Source organism: Channa argus, chromosome 20, assembly GCF_033026475.1.
Source record: "Channa argus isolate prfri chromosome 20, Channa argus male v1.0, whole genome shotgun sequence".
Classification (NCBI taxonomy): domain Eukaryota; kingdom Metazoa; phylum Chordata; class Actinopteri; order Anabantiformes; family Channidae; genus Channa; species Channa argus.
The window spans coordinates 20928548-20952290 of record NC_090216.1 but is presented as its reverse complement, the minus strand read 5'-3'; the positions used below and the strand labels follow the sequence as shown (position 1 = coordinate 20952290).

The following is a 23743-nucleotide window of genomic DNA, read 5'->3' as shown; positions in this document are numbered from 1 at the left end:
CTTCTAGTGAGTTTTGGTCAGCTGTGTACCAGCTCCCCTATTAGTGTGAGTTTGATTGTGAATTGGTGAATGAGAAGCAGTGTAAAGCACTTTGAGTGTCAATAGGTAGACAAGCGCTAAATAAGTGCAGAACATTTAATGAGGAAATTAACAGCAATCCAGCTAATTTAGCAAAACAAAATAGACATATCTAATAAATAAGTCTAATAAATCATACTGGTCCATTTAACAGTTTTATATTAACATCAGTGAGCTTTTCAGATAACTTTTCAAATAAAATTAAGGAGGTAAAATAAATGACTTCTATATATTTCTATAAATATACTTCTATAAATGTTTAGCTTAATGAAAATATGTGCATCTATGAAATATATTCCAATCTTAGTGGCAATCTGAGGACTTTCTAGTGATGATTCAGTAGGTTTAATTCAAGAATAAAATCCCTTTTATCTCAAACAAATATTTAAACTTGACAAGATGACAATGATGATACAGGTGGTAAAAAGGCCTACGCATGTAGGATGTATTCAGGATAAGTTCTGATATGATTTATTCTGAGATTTTGTAACACTAAGGCATAATCAAATAAACATACATTTCCCTCCACCTTTAGGGCTACACCACCCACACTCTGCGGCTTCACTCATGCTGGGAGATCACCAATCATGGTGTGGTCAACATGGTGCACAGCCTCCCTAACCTGACTGCCCTCAGCCTCTCTGGCTGCTCTAAGATTACTGACGATGGTGTGGAGCTGGTCGCTGAGAACCTGCGTAAGCTCCGCAGCCTAGATTTGTCCTGGTGCCCTCGGATCACTGACATGGCCTTGGAGTACATTGCCTGTGATCTGCATAAGCTGGAAGAACTGGTCCTGGACAGGTTAGTGTGATTGAGATCTGGGACTTTCATTTACATTTACTTTGTCATTTAGCAGACGCATTTATCCACAGCGACTTACAAGTTATGTACAAGGCAAGCAAACATCTAAGTGAAGAAGAAAACATCAAAGCAAAGTCTTATCACATGAAGTGTTTACATTTGTTAAAAGTTTTTCTTAAATAGATTTAATTGCATAGGAAGCCACAGAAAGGTTATTTTTTCAGAAGTTTTTTGAACATTGGGGAATGAGTTTTCTGAGCGAGTAGAGTTTGGTAGCTCATTCCACCATCATGAGATCACTGAGCTGAAAAGTTTTGCTTGGTCTCCTGTGCGATGCTGGGACCAGCAGATGTTGTACATTGGCAGAGCACAGCGGATGGGAGGGATTGTAGACTTGAATGAGGGAGCTGAAGTAGGTAGCTGTTGAGGTGATTACTCTGTGGGCAAGAGACAGAGCTTTGAACAGGATGCGGGCAGCTAGCCAGGGGTGTGACATGAGTCCTTTTTTTGTCTGATTAAAAATGAGGCATGCTGCCGCATTTTGGATCATCAATGGTTGTGCATACCTTGAACCCCATCAACAGGGCATTGCATGATATATGATTTGATATGATCATCAGCATAGCAGTTATAGAAAAACCATATGACTACGTGATAGAACAGATTGTAGTATATTGATACTGGTTGATAGAGGTTTGTCGTATAAATGGAAAAAAAAAGAGGCCCAAGAACTGAATCCTGAAGCACACCAGTAGAGAGGCTATTAGAGATCGAAACATGCCCCTGCCAGGATACCTTGAAGGTTCATCATTTTAAGTAAGACCAAAGCTAGGCTAGAGCTGATCCAGAGATGCCCAAGTCAGAGAATGTGGACAAGAGGATCTGATGGTTCATAGCGTCAAAGGCTGCAGATAGGCTGAGTATGATTAGGACAGAAGACTGACCAGCGGCTTTTGCAGCTCAGAGATTCTACGACAGTCAGGAGTGCCGTTTCTGTGAGATGACCACTCTTGAAGCCAGACTGGTTGATGGAGGGATGGAGGAGGTTGTTCTTAGAAAGAAAGTCTGAGAGTTGATTGAAGACCACTCGTTCCATGGTCTTTGCCAGAAATGGAAAAAGGGGCCTGTAATTCACCACGAGGGAGGGGTCAAGAGAAGACTTCTTAAGCAGTGGGGTAATCTGGGCATGCTTGAATGAGGTTGGTAAAGTGCCTGTTGTGAAGGGATCGGATCCATAGAACAGGTGGTTGGATAGTTAGAGAGGAGCAGGGTGGATACGTCATCCTCAGTCAGAGTTGAAAATTATGGGAGCGATGCAGTATTGGAAGAAGTTTGCAGGATGTCATCATCTGGAGGAGAGAACTGTGAGCTGATGTCTGCCACCTTGTTGGTAAAGAAGCCGGCAAAGTTGTTGGCAGTGAGAGAGGTGGATGGCGGAGGTGGACGCGGGTAGATTAGCAGATTTCTGGAGTTCGTGGTGTTGTTCAGCTTCTCCTGGTTGTATTCAGTCTTTGCCCTGGTGACACTGTGAGAAAAAGATACAAGCAGATCCTGATACTCAGCAAGAGCAGATGGAGTCTTGGATTTGTGCCACTTCCTCTCAGCACTCCTGAATGTAGTGTGTTGCTCACGGATCCAGTCATAGCCACGGATTAGAAGCTGAGGGATGAGCAGGTCTAGAAGACATGGGGCAGAGACCATCCAGGAGAGGAGAGTGTATTGCAGAGGCTGTCTGTGGCTGCATTTGCATCGAGGGTGGAGACGTCCTGTATGCAGTTCAGAATGCAGTTCAGGTTGTTGCCAGCTTTGAGAGTTGGAGGAGTGGAGACCAGTGGAGGTCAAATGTTTTTAGAATAACAAACACTTACATCATTGTGAAAATGCAAAGGTTCAGGGACACAGACATATCGACAGGAGGAAAGATGTCAGTTAATGGTAGAAAGCTATTGTTGGTAATTTAACTAAAGAAAAATGGCAAAATTTTACTTCCTTAAATCTACAATATGCAATTGTTGGGAATCAGCCAAACAATAGGATGACACTCAATATCAATTCACCCAGTCCTCTATATTCCAATGAAATACATTGTAGCTACTGCTGTAAAATCTACTTATAGGATTTATATAATGTTCAAATTTTGTCAAGTTTTAATGTATTCAACACTGACATCTTCAGTAGTGATAAAGTTATAAAGGGGTTTCTTTCCCTGTGATGTCAATATTTAAAATGTGAATTAATTCATACATTATAAGTGTCATATTTTCTCATAGAGATTAGAGCTGTGACCTTTTCCTTTCGGCTGTTCCCTTTCAGGGGTCGCTACAGTGAATCACATGCCTCCATCTAAACCTGTCCTCTGCATCCTCTTCTCTCACACTAACTAACTTTATGTCCTCTCTCTACATTTCCATCCTTATTTTTAATCACACTTACCTGCTGCACATACTTCCCATCTCTATCTCTTTGTCTGGCCAACCTGTACAAACCCACCTCTCCCTCTTTAGTGTCCAACCTAGCATACAAATCCTCATATGCTCTTTGTTTGGCCTTTTCCACCTCTACCTTCACCTTATGTTGCATCCCTATCTTCAGTGTCCCACTTCTTAGCTAACCTCTTTCTCTGTATACAGCCCTGAACTTCCTCGTTCCACCACCAAGTCTCCTTGTCCACTTTCCTCTTTCCAGATGATACACCGAGTACCCTCCTACCTGTCTCCCTGATCACATTAGCTGTAGTGGTCCAGTCATCTGGAAGCACCTCCTGACCACCGAGAGTTTGTCTCAGCTCCTCCCTGAAAACTACACAACATTCTACCTTTTTTAACTTCCACCACTTTGTCCTCTGCTCTGTCTTCGTCCTCTTCATCTTCCTCACCATCAGAGTCCTTTTACACACCACTACCTGTGTTGTCTGGCTACACTCTCCCCTACCAATAGTTTGCAGTCACTGATCTCTTTCATATTAAAGCATCGACAAAAGATGTAGTCCACTCCTCTTTGCAAAGTCTACCACCATCTGTCCTTCTGTGTTCCTGTCCTGAAGAGTGTTAGGTGGATATACTGTGTATCCCCTGTTCCCTTCACCTACATGTCCATTGAAATCTGCACCAATCACCTCTAGGGATGCTCTGCATCACTTCATCTAACTCTTCTAACTGACATCCTACCTGTGGGGCATAACCACTAACAAAATTAACCATCACTCCTTCAATATCCAGCTTCAGACTCATCATGCCTGATACTCTTTTAACCTCCAGAACATTACTCACAAACTCCTCTTTCAGGAAAACTCCTACTCCATTTCTCTTCCTATCCAACTCCCATGGTAGAACAACTTGAACCCTGCTCCTAAGCTTTGAGCCTTGCTACCTTTCCACCTTGTCTCCTGGACACACAGTATATCCACGTTCCTTTCTCTGCCTAATGTAAACCAACTCTCAAGCCTCACACCTTCCCCCTCTCCTTATTCGGCCAACAGTAGCCCAGTTTCAACCAGCACCCTATAGGTCAACAGCATTGGTGGCGGTAGTTGTTAACTCGTGTTAAATCATGTTAAAGTCATGCATGTCATTGCATGTTTAATTTGGCATGTTTTAAATCGGATGCCCTTCCAGACACAACCCCCTGCATTTATCCAGACTTGGGACTGGCACAAGAAGACACTGGCATTTGCCCCCTTGTGGTTGCATTGTACACATGTAGGCAGTAGAGTTGTACCACAGGGGCCAAACAAACAAAAATTATAAAATATAAAACAAGTGTTTACATAGGTATTCTGTCCCTCTACTTGGTATTTGGTCCTTTCCAGCATTGACCCTGTGTGGATAAATAATCTTTAAACACATCTGGACACTGGTATTTTTCTCCATTCTTGACTGAGGTCTAAACTCTGATTTGGCCACTGCAGATCATTAACCTTGTTGTCTATAAACCATGTGTTTGTGTGCTTTGCCTGTATATTTAGGGTCAAATTTTCTCCTAAGTGACTGCATCACTATATTTAGCTGCTTTCATTCCCCCCCCTCTACCTTTACCAGCCTTCCAGGGCCTGCTGCAGGGAAGCATTTCCATGCCATGATGCTTCCATTACTATATTTCACTGTCGGAACGCAGTGTTTTTGCTGTTGCACACTATTGATTTTCCCCAAAAATAGCCAAAAAGCCCAATTTTACTCTGGGTTAAGCACAAAGAGAGCTGAATAACCTACTAATCTTACTTCATGGCACAGGCCCCAGGCTGTGGCAGACACTTGCATTCAACTATACTCAGGTGGCATTAAGAGTAGTCTAATTCATGCCACGAAAAAAGCACAAGTCTGAACATGATGAGTCAGTGGATTCATGCTGTTGACACCCTTTTTTGACCCTATCATCTGCAAGTAGCAGCATGCTTTTTGAGTCATCAAACTAAGCAATGCTTTTCTGTTTCTGTTGAGCCTGTGTCCTCTAGTCTGCAGGCTCAGTTTCCTGATCTTAGCTGGCAGTATTTGTCATTAGATACATGTCTATGTGTGACATAACTTTGACCTATTGTCACTTTTCATATTCTAGTCATTCTCCTTTGACCTAAAGGCTTTGATGAAATGGTCTTGCCACCATTTTCTGTAAACTATCATTATGTGATCACATATCACTTCAGTCACATACATACATCTTTTCATGCTGATGCTTTGGTCTGAACAACAAAATTTCTTGACCATATATGCATTCTTACTGTATATGCATTTGCTGCTATTTGATTGTCTGATTAGAGAGCTGCATTAATAAGCAGGCATACACATATAGAGTAGAAAATATAACTGACCACTAAGTGTACTCTCATTTTGGAAAGTATTCATATTCTTTATATTAAAATAGAAAAACGTATTTGTAGAGGTGATCTTACTCATATCTGATGGTCCAAGAGGTACATCATTCCAGGGATAGTTGTATGACGAACATTAAACATTTATTGTGTTTGTTTCTCAACTTAGCCGATAATGGATTGAATTGTACATACAAGTTTAAGTACAGTAATCTCATAAACACGTTCACAAACAGTTTCATCAAACAAGTTTCTCAAAGTATGGCTAAACCCACAGAACCTTGTAAGATACCGTGTGCCTACACAGCTACACACTGAACCTTTCACTTCTACCTTGCTACCTCTTGGTTTCTTTGCTCCAGTTATCATCTCTCTTGTAGTCCACGAGTCTGTTCCCTTCAGTAGCTGAGCTGAACTGAACTCTCTTTTAACAAAACCATTGCTATGCATTTTTCCTTGACAACTGGTCAACAACCCTAAAAGCTAAACTACAAAGGTAAACTATAAGGGCAATCATCAAAGTCATATGATGTCAGTTCAGAAGTTGTGTCTTATTTTAGGTGTGTGCGGATTACAGACACTGGCTTGGGCTATTTGTCCACTATGTCATCATTAAGAAGCCTGTATCTGCGCTGGTGCTGTCAGGTAACGCACACACGCACACACACACACACACACGCACAGGAGTTTCTCAATGCATTTTAGATTAGCCGATGTTCCACTGTTAATCATTTAGCAACCAAGATTCCAGGCTGTGGAAACAACTAAGCAATAAAATATGCAGGAAAATGCAAATATTCATTGATTTGCATGATGTTTGCTGAGTATATTTATGCTACTGATAGGATGAGATGATATGAATGATAGGATGACATTGTTAAAACAAAACATAATACAATATTTTTTTAATTTCAACTTCTTGTCATGCAAATAGGCAAAGCAGTAAATTTAGTCATCTAAGACAAAATACAGAAACTATATTTTCAAGCATGCACTTCTACTTAAGTAAGAATTTGATGTGAAGCTTCAACTTAGTGATGTAGAGTACTGTACTGACGTTGCATAGGTTTTATTTAACTACTACATAAATAAACATTGCACGCACGCACACAGACACAAGTTAGAAAAATGTGTATGTGTGATTGCAGGTGCAAGATTTTGGACTGCAGCATTTGTTTGGAATGAGAAGTCTTCGTCTTCTGTCTCTTGCAGGTATGATTTCTCACTCTATCTCTTCCCTGAGGGAATACCTAACAGTAAAATGTGACCTGATCTGTCTGTACTCTGTCCACATTGATAAACCTTTTTAAAAATAGTGCCATTAATCCTTTGAAATAAAAACAATCTTTGTTGTGTGTTGGAACACAGCAAGAACATCAATCAACCACATCATTAAAACCACTCACAGGAGAGAAAATGATTGATTATTATGTTATAATGACACAAAAAAATTAACAGCACAATGGTCCAAGCCACTGTGACAAGGACCGACTGGGTCAGAACATCTCTAAAACAGTAGGTCTTGTGTGGTATATCTGCTATTCAGCTGTCAGTACCTGCCAAAAATGGTCCAAAGATGGACAACTGTTGAACTTCTGACAGGGTCATAGGTACCCAAGGCTCACTTTGTAGCTTAATTAGTGCTATATTGTAGCCCAAACTGCTGGGAAATTGCTGTCTACCACCAAAACTATTTGCAGAACTCATGTGAGTGTCAAGATAGGTGGCGTGGCCTGAATCAGTCAGAATTTCCTTCACGCCATGTGGATAGCTAAATCTATGTTTCATTTCATTTCAATTTAATTCAACTTTATTTATAAGGCACCAATTCACAGCAAAATCATCTCAAGGAACATTAGATAATGAAGTCAAGATTATAAATATTTAGAGAAAATGTGAAAGTGAAAAGTTGAAGGCGGAGTGTGTCATTTACTACTGGGACCATTTTCTCACACATCTTGATTCTCTGGGCAATGTTCTGTTGGAAAACATTGGGCCCTGCAATAAAAGTTGATGTTAATTTGATACATACCACCTACCATACCCTTATATGTTGATGAAGACCAAGCATGCCTCGTTATGAGTATTTCCTTTTGGCAGCGGCCTCTTCTATCAGTAAAGTTTTTAGCACTGCAGCTCAGAAATAGTTCTAAAATGGTTTGAGGGATGTGACAGACAGAGTTTGAGGTTATTGGCCTCCAGATTCCGCAGGTCTCAATCCAATCCAGCATCTGTGAGATTGTGAGATGTGCTAGTAAAAAACTTCTAAAGCATGGAGGCCCTAGTTGGCAACTTTCAGGACTTAAAGGACATGCTGCTGATATCTTGGTGCCAGATACTAGAGGACATCTTCAGACAGGCCTCCACAGGTTATCCAAGGTGGCTATACACAATGTAGGGCAGGTGGTTTTAATGTTGTGGCTGATTAATGTATGTGTGATATGTCTGTATGTCTGTATATAGAATTTAAACGTAAATTTCTATGATTTAGTAACTGAAATGACACTTTCATGGTGACTTTGCTCTCTATAAAGTTTAACCAGCTGAACGATGTTTCACTGCTTGTGTAAGTGGGTCATACTGAATGAGCATACCTGTTCTCTGTTCTGGAACCCTATAGTGCCATCTAGTGCACACTCCAATCTTTCAGAAATACAGGTCTAAGAAGACCACATCAGATGTTTGGACAGAAAATTTAAAAAATGTATGTAAACTTTGCCCAGAAGATATTTCCCAATTTACAGATTGGAATATGATAAAAGAAACGTTTTTCTGTTTTGTTCTTCAAGCTTTCAAAAAAACTCACAAGTCTAAGTTTTTGTAGGTCACTTTATCCTGTTGTAAAAAGTGGAAAAGTGAAGCAGAAAGCAGTAGATTTTAAACTGTTGGTGTAACAACACAAGGGGAATGGTACAGACATAATATGTTGGGCTTTACAAATTTGTAACTCTGACAAAAACTGTTTTAGTTACCACAGACACATATTCTAGCTATTTGAGTAGATCAATGCAATCACACCTGGGGGAGTGGGATTCGAACCCCCTCTGCCTTCTGCATCCCAACCCAATGATCTACCGCTGAGACACCAGGCCCTGAATTCCAGCTGTCCCAATGCATCCTAATTTGTGCAACTGAACACACGTGAACATTTTATCAGAATTCTGGTTTTACATGGGGCGACTGTGCCCATGAGCGGTTTCCACCAATCCTACAGTTGTTGGTTCGATCCCCGGTTCTTCTGCTCATGTGTCAAAGTGTCCTTGAGCAACAGACAGAACCCAAACTTAGTTGCTTCCTGGTGAGTGTTGAAAAGCGCTATATAAGTTCAGACCATTTACCATTTACATGGCTTATCGACAACATTCAAAAACAAGCATCTGCAGTGTAATTTGAACATGCTGGTGCCACTTTAACTCCATGAATTCAGGGTTAATACTGTCATGGAGGACCAGTGTCAGCATGGCCACTCTGAGCAGTCTGTAGCTACACAACCCCATACACAGCAACATGTGATACAGTGTGTGCAGAGGGGGTAGAATTACACCGAATACTGAAGTAAAAGTGCAAGTATTGAGCTAAACAATCTTCAGCTCTTTTACTTCTCTTCTTTATTTCTTATTTCTCTTTTCTACTTGCTCTTCCTGACCACATGTCGAAATACCTTTCCCATAATCGCAACCTGTAACAGTGTTTTGTGAAATGTTTTTGTTTTTTTGAAATGTCATCATGTTGTTGGCCACCAAAGGATCATCCTTCATCTTAAGTCCAACCTACAGTACATCCATGTGTCTGCTAGTTTCTCTGTGACGTAAATTTAATTGCCTCTTAAGCCAACAAGGATCATAATGGATTCTGTATAGATGTTCACATAAAGCCTATAAAAACTCTACACACTTTAAGTGCACATACTGTGCACATGCCACACAAGTATGCACATGTATAGAATGGCTTAGGTAAAGACAAATCAGATTTTCTGCTTGCTCTTGGACAGTTACTGAGCCAACATCTGAGTATTTTCTCTCCTGTCGCCCCCCTCCCCCCCTCACCCTAGGCTGCCCCCTGCTGACCACCACCGGTCTGTCAGGCCTCATCCAGCTGCAGGAGCTGGAGGAGCTGGAGCTGACTAACTGCCCCGGGGCCACTGCGGAGCTATTCAAATACTACTCCCAGCACCTGCCCCACTGCATGGTCATCGAGTAAGAACACTGACCCACCCCGCCGACCAACCGACCCACCCAACGACTGACCGTCATACTTCAACCTTCCTCCTCTTTACTCTTCCTCACTCTTTTCTCAAATGCTAGCCAGGAGACTGAACTGCTCCTTCTACACCACGACAATCCTGATTACCTGCCCCCCAACTGGCCACCCCCCCACCCTGCCTGTCTTTCTTTACACCCCATTGAGTAGACTGACCTGCAGGTGGATGAGAGAGGCAGGATGGCAGATGATAGTACACGCCAGACCCACTGGGTGATGGTGTTTGAGCTTCATTTAAGAAGATGCTGGAGTGAAGAGCTTGGTGTGACGTCTTGTCTGACAGCAAGTTCCTTTAAAGGCTTTTGTTTACTGAGGGGAGCTTCTCTTTGACTTTGAGGCGGGTTTTTTTGTTAGTGTCTTTTTAAGCGGAATGGATCCTGATGGGTGTGAAATGCACAGCTACACATGCAGTGCAGAAGATATAGGAAAAGGGAAATAAAGACTGTGTTTGAGCTGATATGTTGGAACTTTTACATGCGCTCACAGACTGTAAACACACTCACACACATACTGTATATGGTAAGTGAAACAAATGTAAGTTCTCAAGACCATGAGTGCTGATGTTTCTATTCCCATCACTCTATGTAATATAACTGCTGTTACTCTCTTTCTCAGAAGGTATCAAATGTTCAGGTTTCTCTTGTTTAGAGAGAGACACCACATGCCAGCTGGAGAATCAGAAATCAGAGAGAACTAAAGATGCATTTCAGAAAGTGAATCACAGGGATGGGACATCTCTCTCTTGGTCTCTTTCTCCCGTCATCTGTGTGTAAAGTGTGCATCTCAGACTCACAGATTCCCATGTTTTGGGGGATACCACCACCTTTTTTCCATTTTTGTGTCTTATTAGAAATCAAAAAACCTGAAAACAAGAGTGAACATTTGAAAACCAACTGTTTACATTGTTCTTTTGTGTTGGAATTGCCCGCGTGGTTGGCTCATTGTTTCACTTTCCCCCCACTTTCTTCTTCATTTTTTTGTACACACATTATTTAATTTACAGATCTGAAGGTGAGACTGTTGTAAACTGTGAATGTTGTGATTTTAAACAGGAAATTTGTGTCTGAGGCAGCACAACATAAGCTATCAGCAGTTTGCAGAAGGCATTTGCCTTAAACGCTGGTGATTTTTTCTCTCCAATAATGAATTGAAAAGCATCATGGTGACCGTCGGGGCTTATATTTCTTAACTTTAACTATTAATGAACTTCAGTAATCTTTCTGTTCTGGTTTGGGATTTAACAGTTTCTTCTGTTGTTCAATGCTGATGGGGACACAGCTAATTTTGAACTTCTGAAACTGCTAAAGTATTTTGTGACCCCTTGAAACCATAAAAAGAGAGGCCCAGGGATCCCAGTATTTATTAGAAAAAAAGGTTCTAACAGTGTCGACTGCAGCCAAGGTGAAAAACCAAACTAAAGTATTCTACATTTAAAAAAAAGATTTTAATCAAATTAGTATAATAGGACTTTTACAGTTGTTCCTTCTAACCCAGAGTCAGCATAACTTGTGAATGGCTTCTTTATGTTTATACTTGCGATCATGATCCTAGTTTACCTAATCCTACAATGACAAACAATTAGTCCTCAGCTAGTGGCCTGCATTTGATGAGTAATCTACAAACCCCATTTTCAAGAAAGTGAGGACATTTTGTAAGGTGTGAATGATGAGAGAATGCAGTGATTTACAAATAATTCCAAGATCCAAATATTTAAATGTTGAAACTGACCAATTTAATTTGAAAAATAAAACTATAAAAAACAAAACAAAATAAAAGAACACCTGGTTGAAAATCCAGAAGGTAACTAAATGAATTGGCAGCCTGTTAGTTTCTTGAAAAGGTACTGTCTTTCAGAAAAAACCATAATGTGACTTCATCACTATGTTCATTATGTGTGTGAGCTTATAGTTCAACTAATAAAGAATAATAGAAAATTACAAATTGTAATTTGGGCATTTCATCATGGGAAGCACAGTGGTGGAGTGATTAGTGCTGCTGCCTCACAGCTACAAGGTCAGCGGTTTGAATCTCTGGCTGGCTGTGACATTTCTGTGTGATGGTTGCATTTTCTCTCTTAGCTTGTTTCCTCCATGTACTCCAGTTTCCTCCGATAGACCAAAGACATGCTTTTTAGGTTATTAAATTGTCCTTAGGTGTGAATGTGAGTGTTAATGGTTGTCTGTCTCTGTATGTATCTTCGTTGGTCCTGAGATAATTTGCAGACCTGTCCAGACCTGACCCTGCCTCTCACCCAGTGACAGCTGGTAAAGCTAAACCCTCCCGTGACTTTAAACAGGACAAGTTGTTACAGATAATGGATGGATTGATTATTAATTATTATAAGGAATTGCTTTATTTGAAATGGTAAGGATTCAACTACTCACTGGTTCCCTGTAGCCTTATGTATGTCATGAAGGTAAGCTGTCAAGTGCAGACGTCGTTTCTGTGTATCTCTGTCTGTGTCTGTCTCTCTATGTTTGACCTGAGATAGTCTGGAGACCTGTCCAGGACATTCAATGACAGCTGGAATAGTGATGAATGGATGGATTTCACCTTGTACAGTTCATTACTAAATGTTTCAGAGAATCCAGAGAAATCCCTGTGCTAGAGGGATGAAGCAAAAAACCAGTAATGAATGGTTTTGATCTTTGTCCGCACTGTGTTCAAAACAGAGCCAAATCTGTAGTAAAATCCCTGCATCGGCTCAGAACCACCTCTGAAAACCATTGCCAGCAAGCACAGTTTGTTTCTGCATCAACAAATGCAAGTTAAAACTCCACCAAGCCAGAATAAGAAAAACATTTTTGAAACATGTTGCTGCAAATCAAATTTGAAATGTTATTAAAGAAATATCATGATTTCTCATTTTTAAAATGTGAAAAATGTATACTATTTAAATTCAAAAATCAAACTATTCTCTTTTTCTTTCCATATTACATAATGTCCCAGCCTTTTTACATTCAGGGTTAGAAAACATAATGTTGATTCCAACGTAAGTAACGTTACAATTATAAAACCACCCCAAGATAGGACACAAATTTACATTATATACAACAAGCCTCTAGAACAGTGTAAAATGTGAGGAAAACAATCAAATAAGCTGATGCTGAATGCCATTAGTCAGGAGGACACTTCTGTGGCTCTTGTGTCAGATATGTTCAGCGTAATTACTTTCGTCTTGTGCTTTCTGTGTAGATCACAGCATTTCACCTTAAAGACAAACAGTTTAGTGTCTTTAATCTCTTTGTCTTTAATGACAATGTTTTTAAGGACAATCCTGGTTTATTTCCACTTGGGTCGTACTGTAGTTTGGCAACTTTTGCCACTGTAGTAGTTGTAATTACAATGTAACATTAAGGTTGGTATCAAACCAGCATGTTATTCAGATTTATTAAAAGGTGGAGGTGAACAGTAAAATTATTCACCAAACTCAGACCTTACATTCCTGTACATACTATATAAGCCAACTAAACTTTGGATTCAGCATGTCCTTGTACTGCTTAATGATACGACAGTGTCTGAAAGTGTGTCTGACTCTGGGTAGGAAGGAAAAAACTAAGACTTTATTTAACATGGACAAACCTTTAAGCCAGTCATGTTTTTCCTGCTCTCATCTGAGGAACTGGATGAGCTAACGTGCTGCTTTTTGCCTCTTGTGTGTCCTGAGATGTGCTGACTGCCAAAAGCAGAGATTGGTGTCAGTGTATTGTAGCCAGTATTTTGTTGTGCCAAATGCATCTTGCAGCAGCACATAAAATGTGTCTTGTTGCCTTGAACTGATGGCTGACTCAGCTAAAATTGACTGATTGAGGTTGTCCTTTACAGACATGGCAGACCATGCATGGGTTAATTGGTCTGCGTCTCTTTTTGAAGAAGGCTCGTTGTAGAGGTTGTTCTGCATCTATTCAGTGTACATAAGTATATTTATTTATTTATCTATTTATTAATTTTAATTTGTGTCTTATTTACATGATTTATTTATCAAAGAAACATTTTTGAATTATGTTTTATGTGACCTGCTTCAAATTTTGGCCTGAATAAGCTTATGCATTAATTGATGTTTTTGTTTTTAATTTGTATCTAATTATTTTTGAAAATTATAGACCCCTATGTAAAATAATCAACTTACAACACATTAATAATACACTCTTTTAGACATCAGGGACCATTAACATTCTTAGCACTGACTTAAAGTTTTAAAATCTTCATAACAGGCAAGAGCGTGTTTTCTTCTGTGCAAATGTGTGTCAGCTTTGTGTCACTGTTTGGTCCATCATTGAGGAAAAGTAGGCAGACAATGATGACAAGTTACATTTACTGTTATTGTCCTAAATGTGGCAGCTTAATCCAGAAGATAAAATACATAGAGACGTCCCGACAAAGCAATGTTTACACTGACTATTAAGATGACATAGGGCAACATCTGTCATTTGGTGACACAGAAGATGAAGTTTATATGGAGCCTATTACAAAACTTCAATCCAAAATAAATTGAAACCAACTTTGAGCATGAAGTGCTAGACTTTACTTATTAACTGTATCTATTGTAACTGCTCAAGTGGAAGTCTGGACCACCTGAAAGCAACATTTACTAGGTGACTGTGTCCTCCCAAAGCTGTAGCCCAGTGTTTTATGGTAAGGCCAGATGTTGGAATTATGGCTGTAGCTGATAAAATTCTAAGAAATGTTTGTGTGGGGAAACTAATAACTGAACTTCCCAAATAAAAAGAAAAAAAAAATGTAAAGGGTTTTACCCGTTGTAACAATTTCTCCTGTTAATACAAGACCTTTCAAATATCCCTCTAATAGATGCTTCCCATAAGTGACAGACCAAAATCCATTCTGTGCAATCCATGCCAAAAATTCTAAAAAAGTTTAAATACATAAATGCATCGCAATAAGTAGATATCCTTTGGAGTTTGGAGAATTTTTTGTTCCTAATTAGCTCCTTTTGTTATTTTACATCAACTGCAACTCAGCAAAGACAGAGGAATATGCTAAAAAATACCTACTTGATTTAATAAGCTCAGATTGCTTAAGCCTCATGCTAGACATTTTTATAAATGTTTTGCACATAACAAGGATTGTAGGATTGGCAACAATGATTTCGACTGAAAGGGTTTTAACATATTTGGACCAAAGGTGCCTACCAAAAAATAGCCCCAGAAAACCAGAGGGCTTTCTGACAGACATGCAACATCTACTAAAACTTATATTTCTTAACTTATGTAGCACATTGAAACATGACACAAACCACATTTGGCTTTACTCTTGAAAACCAACAAACTTGGCTAATGGGTCAGCAATCAAATCATCCTCTAGTTCTGAAAAGAAATCTTTTAATTCACTTTGTTCTCAAATTTTAAAGTAACATAATTGTCGCTCTTCTCACTCTGGTTGTCAGGCATTATCACTGTTTGAGAAGCAACTTTAGAAACTATCTGCAGGTCAAAAAGAAGCCAAGAGGCTTAAAAAGTAAACAAGCTACATTTCCCATAGTGTATTTCACCTTCCCTGGCTACATCTGAGTGAATCACATGCATTTAATTGTTCAAAGAACTTGAAACTGTCAACATACAAATGTTGCATCTGTCTTTAAAAGTAGAAGTAGTAGTGTACAAACATCACTCCCTATTTTAAAGTCATATACACAAATGCTGCATTAAGACTTACATCACACTTTCTCTAAAAGGCCTGTCTTACCAGGAGAAATTACTGCAAAACCAATTGTCAATGTTCGCATGGGCACTGTTTTAGAACACATTTAAAAAATGTGAACCTGTCATTTAATGTCTATATCACCAAATGATTATTAATGGATGGAACTTATAGTCAGGTGGTTCCAGTTCTAATTCAAAATGTGTTCTGTACAAAAAGCTCTGTTCCTAAAATCTCAAACCCTGATGACCTCTGATCAGAAAAAACATATTTTGTGCTTATTTTGTATTTGTTGCATTTAATGAGCTTCCAAAAGATTTAAATGTAAGTTTACATATCAGGAAACCATGACATGCACATAAGTCATTCATTAATCAGCTAACAACAAACATTTCTTAGTTACATTTTCTAAGGTAAACATTCCTGTCACTTTTAATACTGCCTATAGTCTTTGGTCTACATCTGTCATAATTTTGTTACAACCCTTGTACAGCACAACTTTAAGTAAGAGGTAAAATAAATACTGACAGTTTATTGATAATGTTGAAATTGGCAGAATTTGTTTGCTTTTTCAGTTTCAGTGTGTTTAGCCCACTGGTGCCTGTACTGATCGTACTATGACTGGAGACCTTCTTTGCAGTGATGACCAGCAGCTTTGGTACTTCCAGATGTTTTAGACCATTTGACAAAAGCATTGACTCATAACAACATCAGGTGCTAGAGCCAGATGTGGTCAGCAAATGCTATTGATTTTAGGTAGGAAGACAAATGAATTGATTGTGGGTAAAGCTGTGCTGTTCACTCATGTATGTGTCAGTACTTTCAATGGTATGGTGAAATGTTGCAAAGAAGGATGGATGTGGTCAAATATGTATTATTTGTTTTCCTGCTGCTCCTAAGCAAATAAAATATAACGTTGTAAAGTATGGGCTGGACTAAATGGGAAACACCACACATCTACTGACACTATATGTCATTTGACAACATATTTTTAAGTAATTTACTGTGAAATTGTGTTGTCCAATTTTTAAGTTCACAGGGAAATTAAAGAACATACCTGCATTCCCTCTGACCTCTGACAGCAACACTACAAGGTAAGGAAACCACAGGGTATACAGAGCTCTGCATCCTGTCAGTGAGGACAAGGATTTACAGTAGGTCCAAGGATTGAGAATCCTGCCTCTACGGGAGAATGAAGGAGGCTACTACTGTACAATCACTAGTGCAAGCGACAAATCCAACTTATATCCTCTCCAAAGTGTATGAACAAAGAAGACAACAAAAAACAGTTAGTAATGGCTAAATCTGGATGGAGTAGCTACCCCTTCAGTGGAGGACAATCTGCCCTGTAAAGCTCCCCCACAAAATACCTCTTTCTTCCCCAATCCAGGAACCACTTAACTTTTTCTAAGTTTTTATGTTACAGCCTTATTCCAAAATGGATGAAATTAATTATTGTCCTCAAAATTCTACAAACAATACCCCATAATGACAACATGAAAGAAGTTTGTTTGAAATGTTTGCATATTTATATAAAAAAATGAAACAAAATCACATGTACATAAGTATTCACAGCCGTTGCTTAATACTTTGTTGAAGCACCTTTAGCACCAATTACAGCCTCAGGTGTTTTTGAGTATGATGCTAAAAGTTTGGCCCCCATTTTTTGAGCAGTTTCTTCCATTCTTCTTTGCAGTTCCTCTAGAGTTCCATCAGGTTGGATAAGGAGCCCAGCCATTTTCAGATCTTTCCAGAGATGTCCAATCGGGTTCAAATGGTAAATGGTCTGCACTAATGCTTTTCTACCTATTGGTACTCAAAGTGCTTTTCAATGCTTCTTATTCACCCATTCACAATTACGCACTCACTCACACACCGAAGTGTGTGTGTTGGCGAGCTGCACCGGGAGCAACTAAGTTGGGGTTCAGTGTCTTTGCTCAAGGACACTTTGGCATGTGACCACTGTGGGATTGGTGAACAACTGCTCTACTTCCTGCACCACAGACACCCCATCAGTTCTCATCAGACCAGAGAATTTTGTTTCTCAAGGTCTGAGAGTCTTTCAGGCGGGCTATCTTTGCTTATCTTGACTTTTACCAAAGAGATGTTTCCATCTGGCCAATCTACCATACAGGACTGGTTGTTGGAATGCTGCAGAGATGGTTGTTCTTCTGAAAGGTTCCCAACTCTCCACAGAGAAATGCTGGAGTTCTTTCAGAGTGACCATCGGGATCTTGGTCATCTCCCTAACTAATACCCTTCTGTCAATCGCTCAGTTTGGTAAATGTAAATGTTCTGCACTTATATAGCGCTTTTCTACCTATTGGCACTCAAAGCACTTTACACTGCTTCTTATTCACCGGCCGCTCGAGGGGGAGTCCTGGTGGTTCCAAATTCAATGAAGCACTCCCTCCTTTTAACCATCTTTACTGACATTGGTTTTCAGAGGTGGTCCCATTTTTAATACTGTAAACCCTGAGAAATAATCACGACCATTCATGCTTGATTTTTGGAATTTCTCCAGACTCTGAATCCTTTATTATCATTACAACAAAGGATGAAATGCCAAAATCCTTCATAATTCTGCATTAAGAAATGTTACTTAAAAGTTCAACTACTTGCCCACGTAGATTAGCGAACCTCATTCCATCCTTACCCCTAAAGGATTCAGCTTCTCTGGAATGCACCATTTATACCCAGTTGTGACACTGACATGTCAATTAACTCCCAGCTGTTTTATTTTAGCATTACACAACAAAAACATTTTTGTACGTCCCGTTTCTAGTTTCTTTTGTACATGTTGCTAGCATTATATTCAGATATGCTTACATAAAACAAACTATAAATAAAATATACTGCTATGTTATCTGTGCAGTGTTGCCATATGTATAGGGGGTAAAACAAGTGTTCAAAGTATTTCATTAATCAATCAATAATCCTCCTAATAGTTCATCATTTACAATTTATAGTCTCCCACCTTTTTTAGAAATGGGGTTATACCACGAGGACCCAGACCTTTTTTGTGTGTCACTTAGCTTGTCCAAATATTAATTCAACACAGTGTTAAGTTGAGCACAATATAAGTTTAAATAACAAAGGTCCTTTACTAGAGTTTGACACAAGTGAAACAGGAGCATCTTTAGAAAAGAGAAGTACCAATTAATCAAGGAGCTAAAACCTACGTGGCAAAAGAGCTCTAAACTGCACATATTAATATAAAGACCAACACCGTGGAAACCAAATGATGGACAATGACCCAGGGTTATTCAGAGGCCCCTGGTAGTGTCGGTCATCTGTAGATGACACATTATTGTGGTACAGTAAGAAAGACCAGACTAATAGGTGCATTACAAAGACTTTACACTAGATTGAGAAAATGACAAGTATTTAATTGTAAATCAACAGCGTTAACATGTGTGTCATTACTACTATTAAAAACAAAGACAATAATCAAATGGGATCTGTTATTATACAGTGACACAAAGTTGAGGATACAGAGAAGAGCTGAGCTTCATACCATCCTACTGGTCTACAGGTGGCAGTGACACACAAGAAGATGCAGCAATGCACCAACAAAGACAGTGAAGAACTTGCACACTACTTAGTATGGCTGGAACAACCCAGTGGTGTATAGCCACTGATTTTAAAAAGACCCTGTTTGTAAAGACAACAGGTAGCACATAAGAATCTACTCATATTCAGCTTCTCATATATTTTTGTCCTTATAACCTACATGGACAGCTGAACATGCACTAGGACCTTTGACAAGCTATGGGATCATTAACATGGCTGTTGTGAAACTATTTTCCTGTGTCTTAAACTTCTACAAATGAGTAAAATTGTATTTGAATTAACTGTCATGCAAACTATAGGCACAGGCAGTCAAACTTTTGCTGCTCAGTGGCCACCACTGAAGCACTTGCAGCCATCTTAAATATAACTCATAAATCAGAGAAGCTATTTGTGCCTGAATACCTTGCCTTGGGTAAAAGTATATTTGGAGTATTTAAATAACAAATAAAAGTAGAGCACCTGCTAAATGAAAACCATGTAAAATGGCAGGCAAAAAAACAAACAAACCATGTAGCCATTACATGCAACGCACAAATCAAGCATTACTCAGTGAAGCTAGCTGAGAGAACATAATGGAATTGAAAACTGTCGATAAAGGGGTAGTGATATAAAGATGCAACACACTTAAGCTATTAATAAATCTGAAAACCACATCTAACCATTGCAGCTGCTTACATTTTTCCATCTTGTGCACTGCAGCACTTTGCACCACACAAGGCCTCTTCAAACCCAAGAAGGTGAAGTGGTGATTTCCCTTTGTACAAGATGACTGCCCTTTGATACTGATAAACAGTCAACGGAAGAGCACAGTTCAAACACTGAATACCTGATTTCTTGTGCAGTCTCTAGTCATATCTTAACTACTCCTTTGTCCTACTAAGAGTGCCCAGAATGCACAAACAAACATTTGTGATCAACCAAAAAGGAAACATGTCACAGCACTCTTCAGCTCTATTCACTAACCTCAAGAGTTTCAAAGCTGGTCAACCTAAAAGCAGCATCCTACCTGAACTCCCTCATTAAGGTCAATAATCCCCCTCTCCCAATGCACTTTGCCAATGAATGGCAACCGGTGGTCTGGACACAGAAAAAGATCCAAGTTCTTAGGATCTGTGGTGCCACGATGGTGAAATGAGTTTCCAAACCCCAGAAGGCTTACTCATAATATTTAAAAAGCTTTTAAAGAGACAGACCTCTTTGCAAAGTCTATGAAGAAAAAGTTCTAAGTCCTATCCGGCACTTGCATCTCATAAATCATTATATCTCATGGCACTTGCAAAGCACATGCTTTTTAATGTCTTCTTTGTGATTAATAAAGAATCAGAATAAATCTGAGACCAAGTGGAATAGTATAATAGTATAATACTCCTGTATACACTCCTTATCAGATGACCATGCTAAGGCAATTTAATGGCACTTAACAAAAACTAAAAGGGCAACTAAAAAAAAGCATCTAAAAAAACATTTCTGCTGTGGTGTATCTGCACTGAAGTGAAGTAGGTGCACTCATGAGTGCATCTCCTCTCCCCATATCAACCAACACTCTGTGGACACAGGAGACAACCAGATCTGAAGGCAGGTGAAATTACCTTAAAGGGCAATTACATGCTTACTTTCCAAAGCTACTCTCAGCAGCAAAGAATGCAAGTGAAGTGTCAGTGTTAGGTATGAGCCCCATTACCACCAAAAGGACTTTTCCCCAGGATCTGGAACTTTTTCTTAAGTTAGTTCCTCAACCCGTGTTTCCACTAGAGGAACTAGGGCCTAAATGTAGTTCTGAGTCATAGTTCTGTCTCCACAAAAAAATCCCCTGTTCATGGGGTAATACATCTGGAAGTGGTAGTGACAGCTAATCAGTGATTTTAGTCAGCCAATAAAATGACTTTTAACCAGAACTAAATTCAAAGTGGAACTCCACAACAATTTAAGGTTTAGTTACTCATTAAAAAAGTCAGGGGATAAAGGATTTATGCATTTCTTCAGTTGTGTTTGCACTTTAATGTGAACAAATCTTTTAAAAATGTATTTTAAACACTTGTGTGGGCTAAAAACATTCAACAGAAAAACCGGAATGGAACACAATAGGCTTGCAAATGGGGATACTAGGCTGGATGGTACATTATAGCATGTCTTCTAAAAGCCTACAGTTTAATCATTTACTTTAGTCAACTTCTCAAAACAGATCAACATATCTGCTATTAACTCATTAACAAAGTAAAATAAAAAGGCAACCATCTTTTCTCTGAACAGGATTGGATGGATTAATTCTTCCTGTTTGGTTACAGTCATTTCGGAAACCATTAAAATAAACTGGAAGCATTTTTTTTTCAAATTAATTCAAAACTTTTCCTGTAGTAGTAACATGCGGGGTTTCTTCAAGGATCATGCATTTACCTAAGCTTACATGTTGGTTTACACCTGTGTTTACACCTTTCCACCAATTTAACAGAACATAAGCATTTATGTCATAGAACACAAGCATTAATCAAGCTACAAAGCTCCCACCATATTATATCAGAATGTATTCTGATATAATATGGTGGGAGGTTGGTTGCTTTGTCAGTGAGGTCCAACACTGATTTTTACTTATAAAATTCAGTCTGTAAAAAAACAAAACAAAAAAAAAACTCACATACTTTTGATACTGATATTGAGCAGTGGTCTGCTACCTAGTCTCCTCTGTTCTGTATATATGACCATCCTTCCAGAAAATATATGAGCTTACATTCAAAAATATATTTATATTTGATGCATTTCTTATGTCTATATAAAAACTCAAATACTATCCACTAGTTGGTCCCATAATTAAAAAAAGAAAAGAAAATCTCCATCTTATTTTGTTATATTGTAAAAAAAATGCTTTTTCTTTTTCCCCATGTGTCATTCTGATGTGTGAGGAGCATCAGCAGGAAGAAGAACAAGAGGTTGTGGGGGTGGGGGATCAGAGTTGGCTCTCTGATTCACATTTGTCAGCAGTTCCGTTCTCCAGCGGCCAGGTGGACAAGCTTAGTTCACTGAAGTTCACGTTGCTCTCGTTGAGCCGTCGTATACGATACGTCTCATAGTGAATGTTGTGTGTCACGTCTTTCAGGTCCTGCAGGTGAGACCTTTGGAAAAAAAACCAAAACAAAAAAGTTTTATGTTGTCTCCCTACCTGTGGCATTAGTTAGATTCAGATCTATAGTAATTCATGACAGTTCATGTCAACTAGGTAGCTAAGAGATCATTCTTTTAAATTATTCATGTCAGTCCCAGAAGAAGTGCTTGAACTAGCAATTGCAAGTAACACTGAAACCCCTCATTATTGTCTGGAGCCTGCAGTATTTTATGATGTTAGGATTAGGGATGCTGGGGAAAATTACTGCACTATCATTATATACAGACATTGTGTATTGTTGCAGAATATTACATCAGTTCTTTTCTACATTTTTAACCAGAGTGAATGTGAGTGGGGTGAACTGTGTCTTAGTACATTCTGTGCACACATGTAGAGGACAGAAGCTGCCACCACCCCTCCTGCCTACACCCTCTGGTGGACATGTTGAACTATTACCTTCGGACTCTAAAGCAGAGCTTTGTTTGTTCCGCAGCCAGACCACATTAGGTAAAACTAAAGCAGAGATCCTGAGCTCCTTATACACAACACTTTCCACCTCTTAACTGTAGTTGGTCTCCATTAATGATACATGATACTAAAAACATAAATAACATCACACATTCCTATGCAGGGTTTCCTGGAATATATTACTGAAGTTTTGAATTCAGTTGCTTTTATGTAAATTAGACCATTTCCTCATCTCTCCCATCTGTCCAGCTGATCTCTTATGGCATAAAGTGGTGTCAGTGTCAGATTATCCTTGTCAGAAAGTAAAATACACACTCTCAGTCTCTATCTTATGCTCTCATGCTTTCAAAATGTATATTGTGCCAAATAAAAATTATCATCAAAGTGAAAACAAGACACCTTTACGAATAATACAATATAATTATAAAGATTTAAAGGGTTTTGTTTGGAGAGAGTTGTTGTGAACACAGTGGTACACAACTGTGCTAACTCTTCTAGAAAGTGAGACCAGATTTGTCAGGACAGAAAATGACATCTATGCTTTTCCACATGTTACACAGATCAACAAAGCATCTCACTGTCCTACTTTTCAAAGCCACCAATCATACAAACACATTTGCAGTTTATGTTTGAGAAATGAATACAGAAAATACTGATGTGGCTGACCTACAGTACATTGTGTGTTTCTAAAAACACTGACAACTTTTAGAGATTTCCAGTGGGAAATCTATGGCCTGAGGATCATTACACTACAATATTCCTTGTAAATCCTTACTACAACAGCATTGTGTTTGAAGACAATGTGTGTAATGGCAATACTGATGTATGAATTCTATTCCCAGGACCACTAATGATGCAGTATTGAACTCACCTGATGAGTAGATCTCTCAGGTGGGCAAACTCACAGTGCGCCACATTTTCAACTGTGGAAATAGGAAAAGATTGATTCTGAGTTAGACCTGATTAAATGGTAAATGGTCTGCACTTCTAAAGCATTTTTCGAC

General features: G+C 39.0%; 2 protein-coding genes across 9 annotated transcripts in view; one reads left to right on the top strand and one right to left on the bottom strand.

The window, feature by feature from the left end:
* fbxl16 (F-box and leucine-rich repeat protein 16) overlaps positions 1-16527 on the top strand; it is a 34016-nt gene extending 17489 nt beyond the window's left edge. The window contains exons 4-8 of one of the 4 annotated variants that reach the window (XR_010911786.1): positions 614-879; positions 6244-6328; positions 6832-6895; positions 9735-10462; positions 10559-16527. Coding sequence is in view for 2 of the 4 variants with exons in the window: in XM_067487219.1 (XP_067343320.1) it covers positions 614-879; positions 6244-6328; positions 6832-6895; positions 9735-9883 (564 nt within the window). In the remaining 2 variants the exon portion in view is untranslated. The other 3 variants (XM_067487219.1, XR_010911787.1, XM_067487220.1) reach the window with 3 other exon arrangements.
* A 2442-nt stretch (positions 16528-18969) lies between these two features.
* The window catches only part of LOC137105265 (neuronal-specific septin-3-like), a 65831-nt gene continuing 61057 nt past the window's right edge, over positions 18970-23743 (bottom strand). For all 5 annotated transcript variants that reach the window (XM_067487215.1, XM_067487213.1, XM_067487216.1 and 2 more), the window contains 2 exons: positions 23611-23662; positions 18970-22281 (listed from right to left, as the gene is read on the bottom strand). In XM_067487215.1, the coding sequence (XP_067343316.1) occupies positions 22116-22281; positions 23611-23662 (218 nt within the window). In that variant the 3' untranslated portion in view covers positions 18970-22115. The remainder of the gene's footprint in view (positions 22282-23610; positions 23663-23743) is intronic.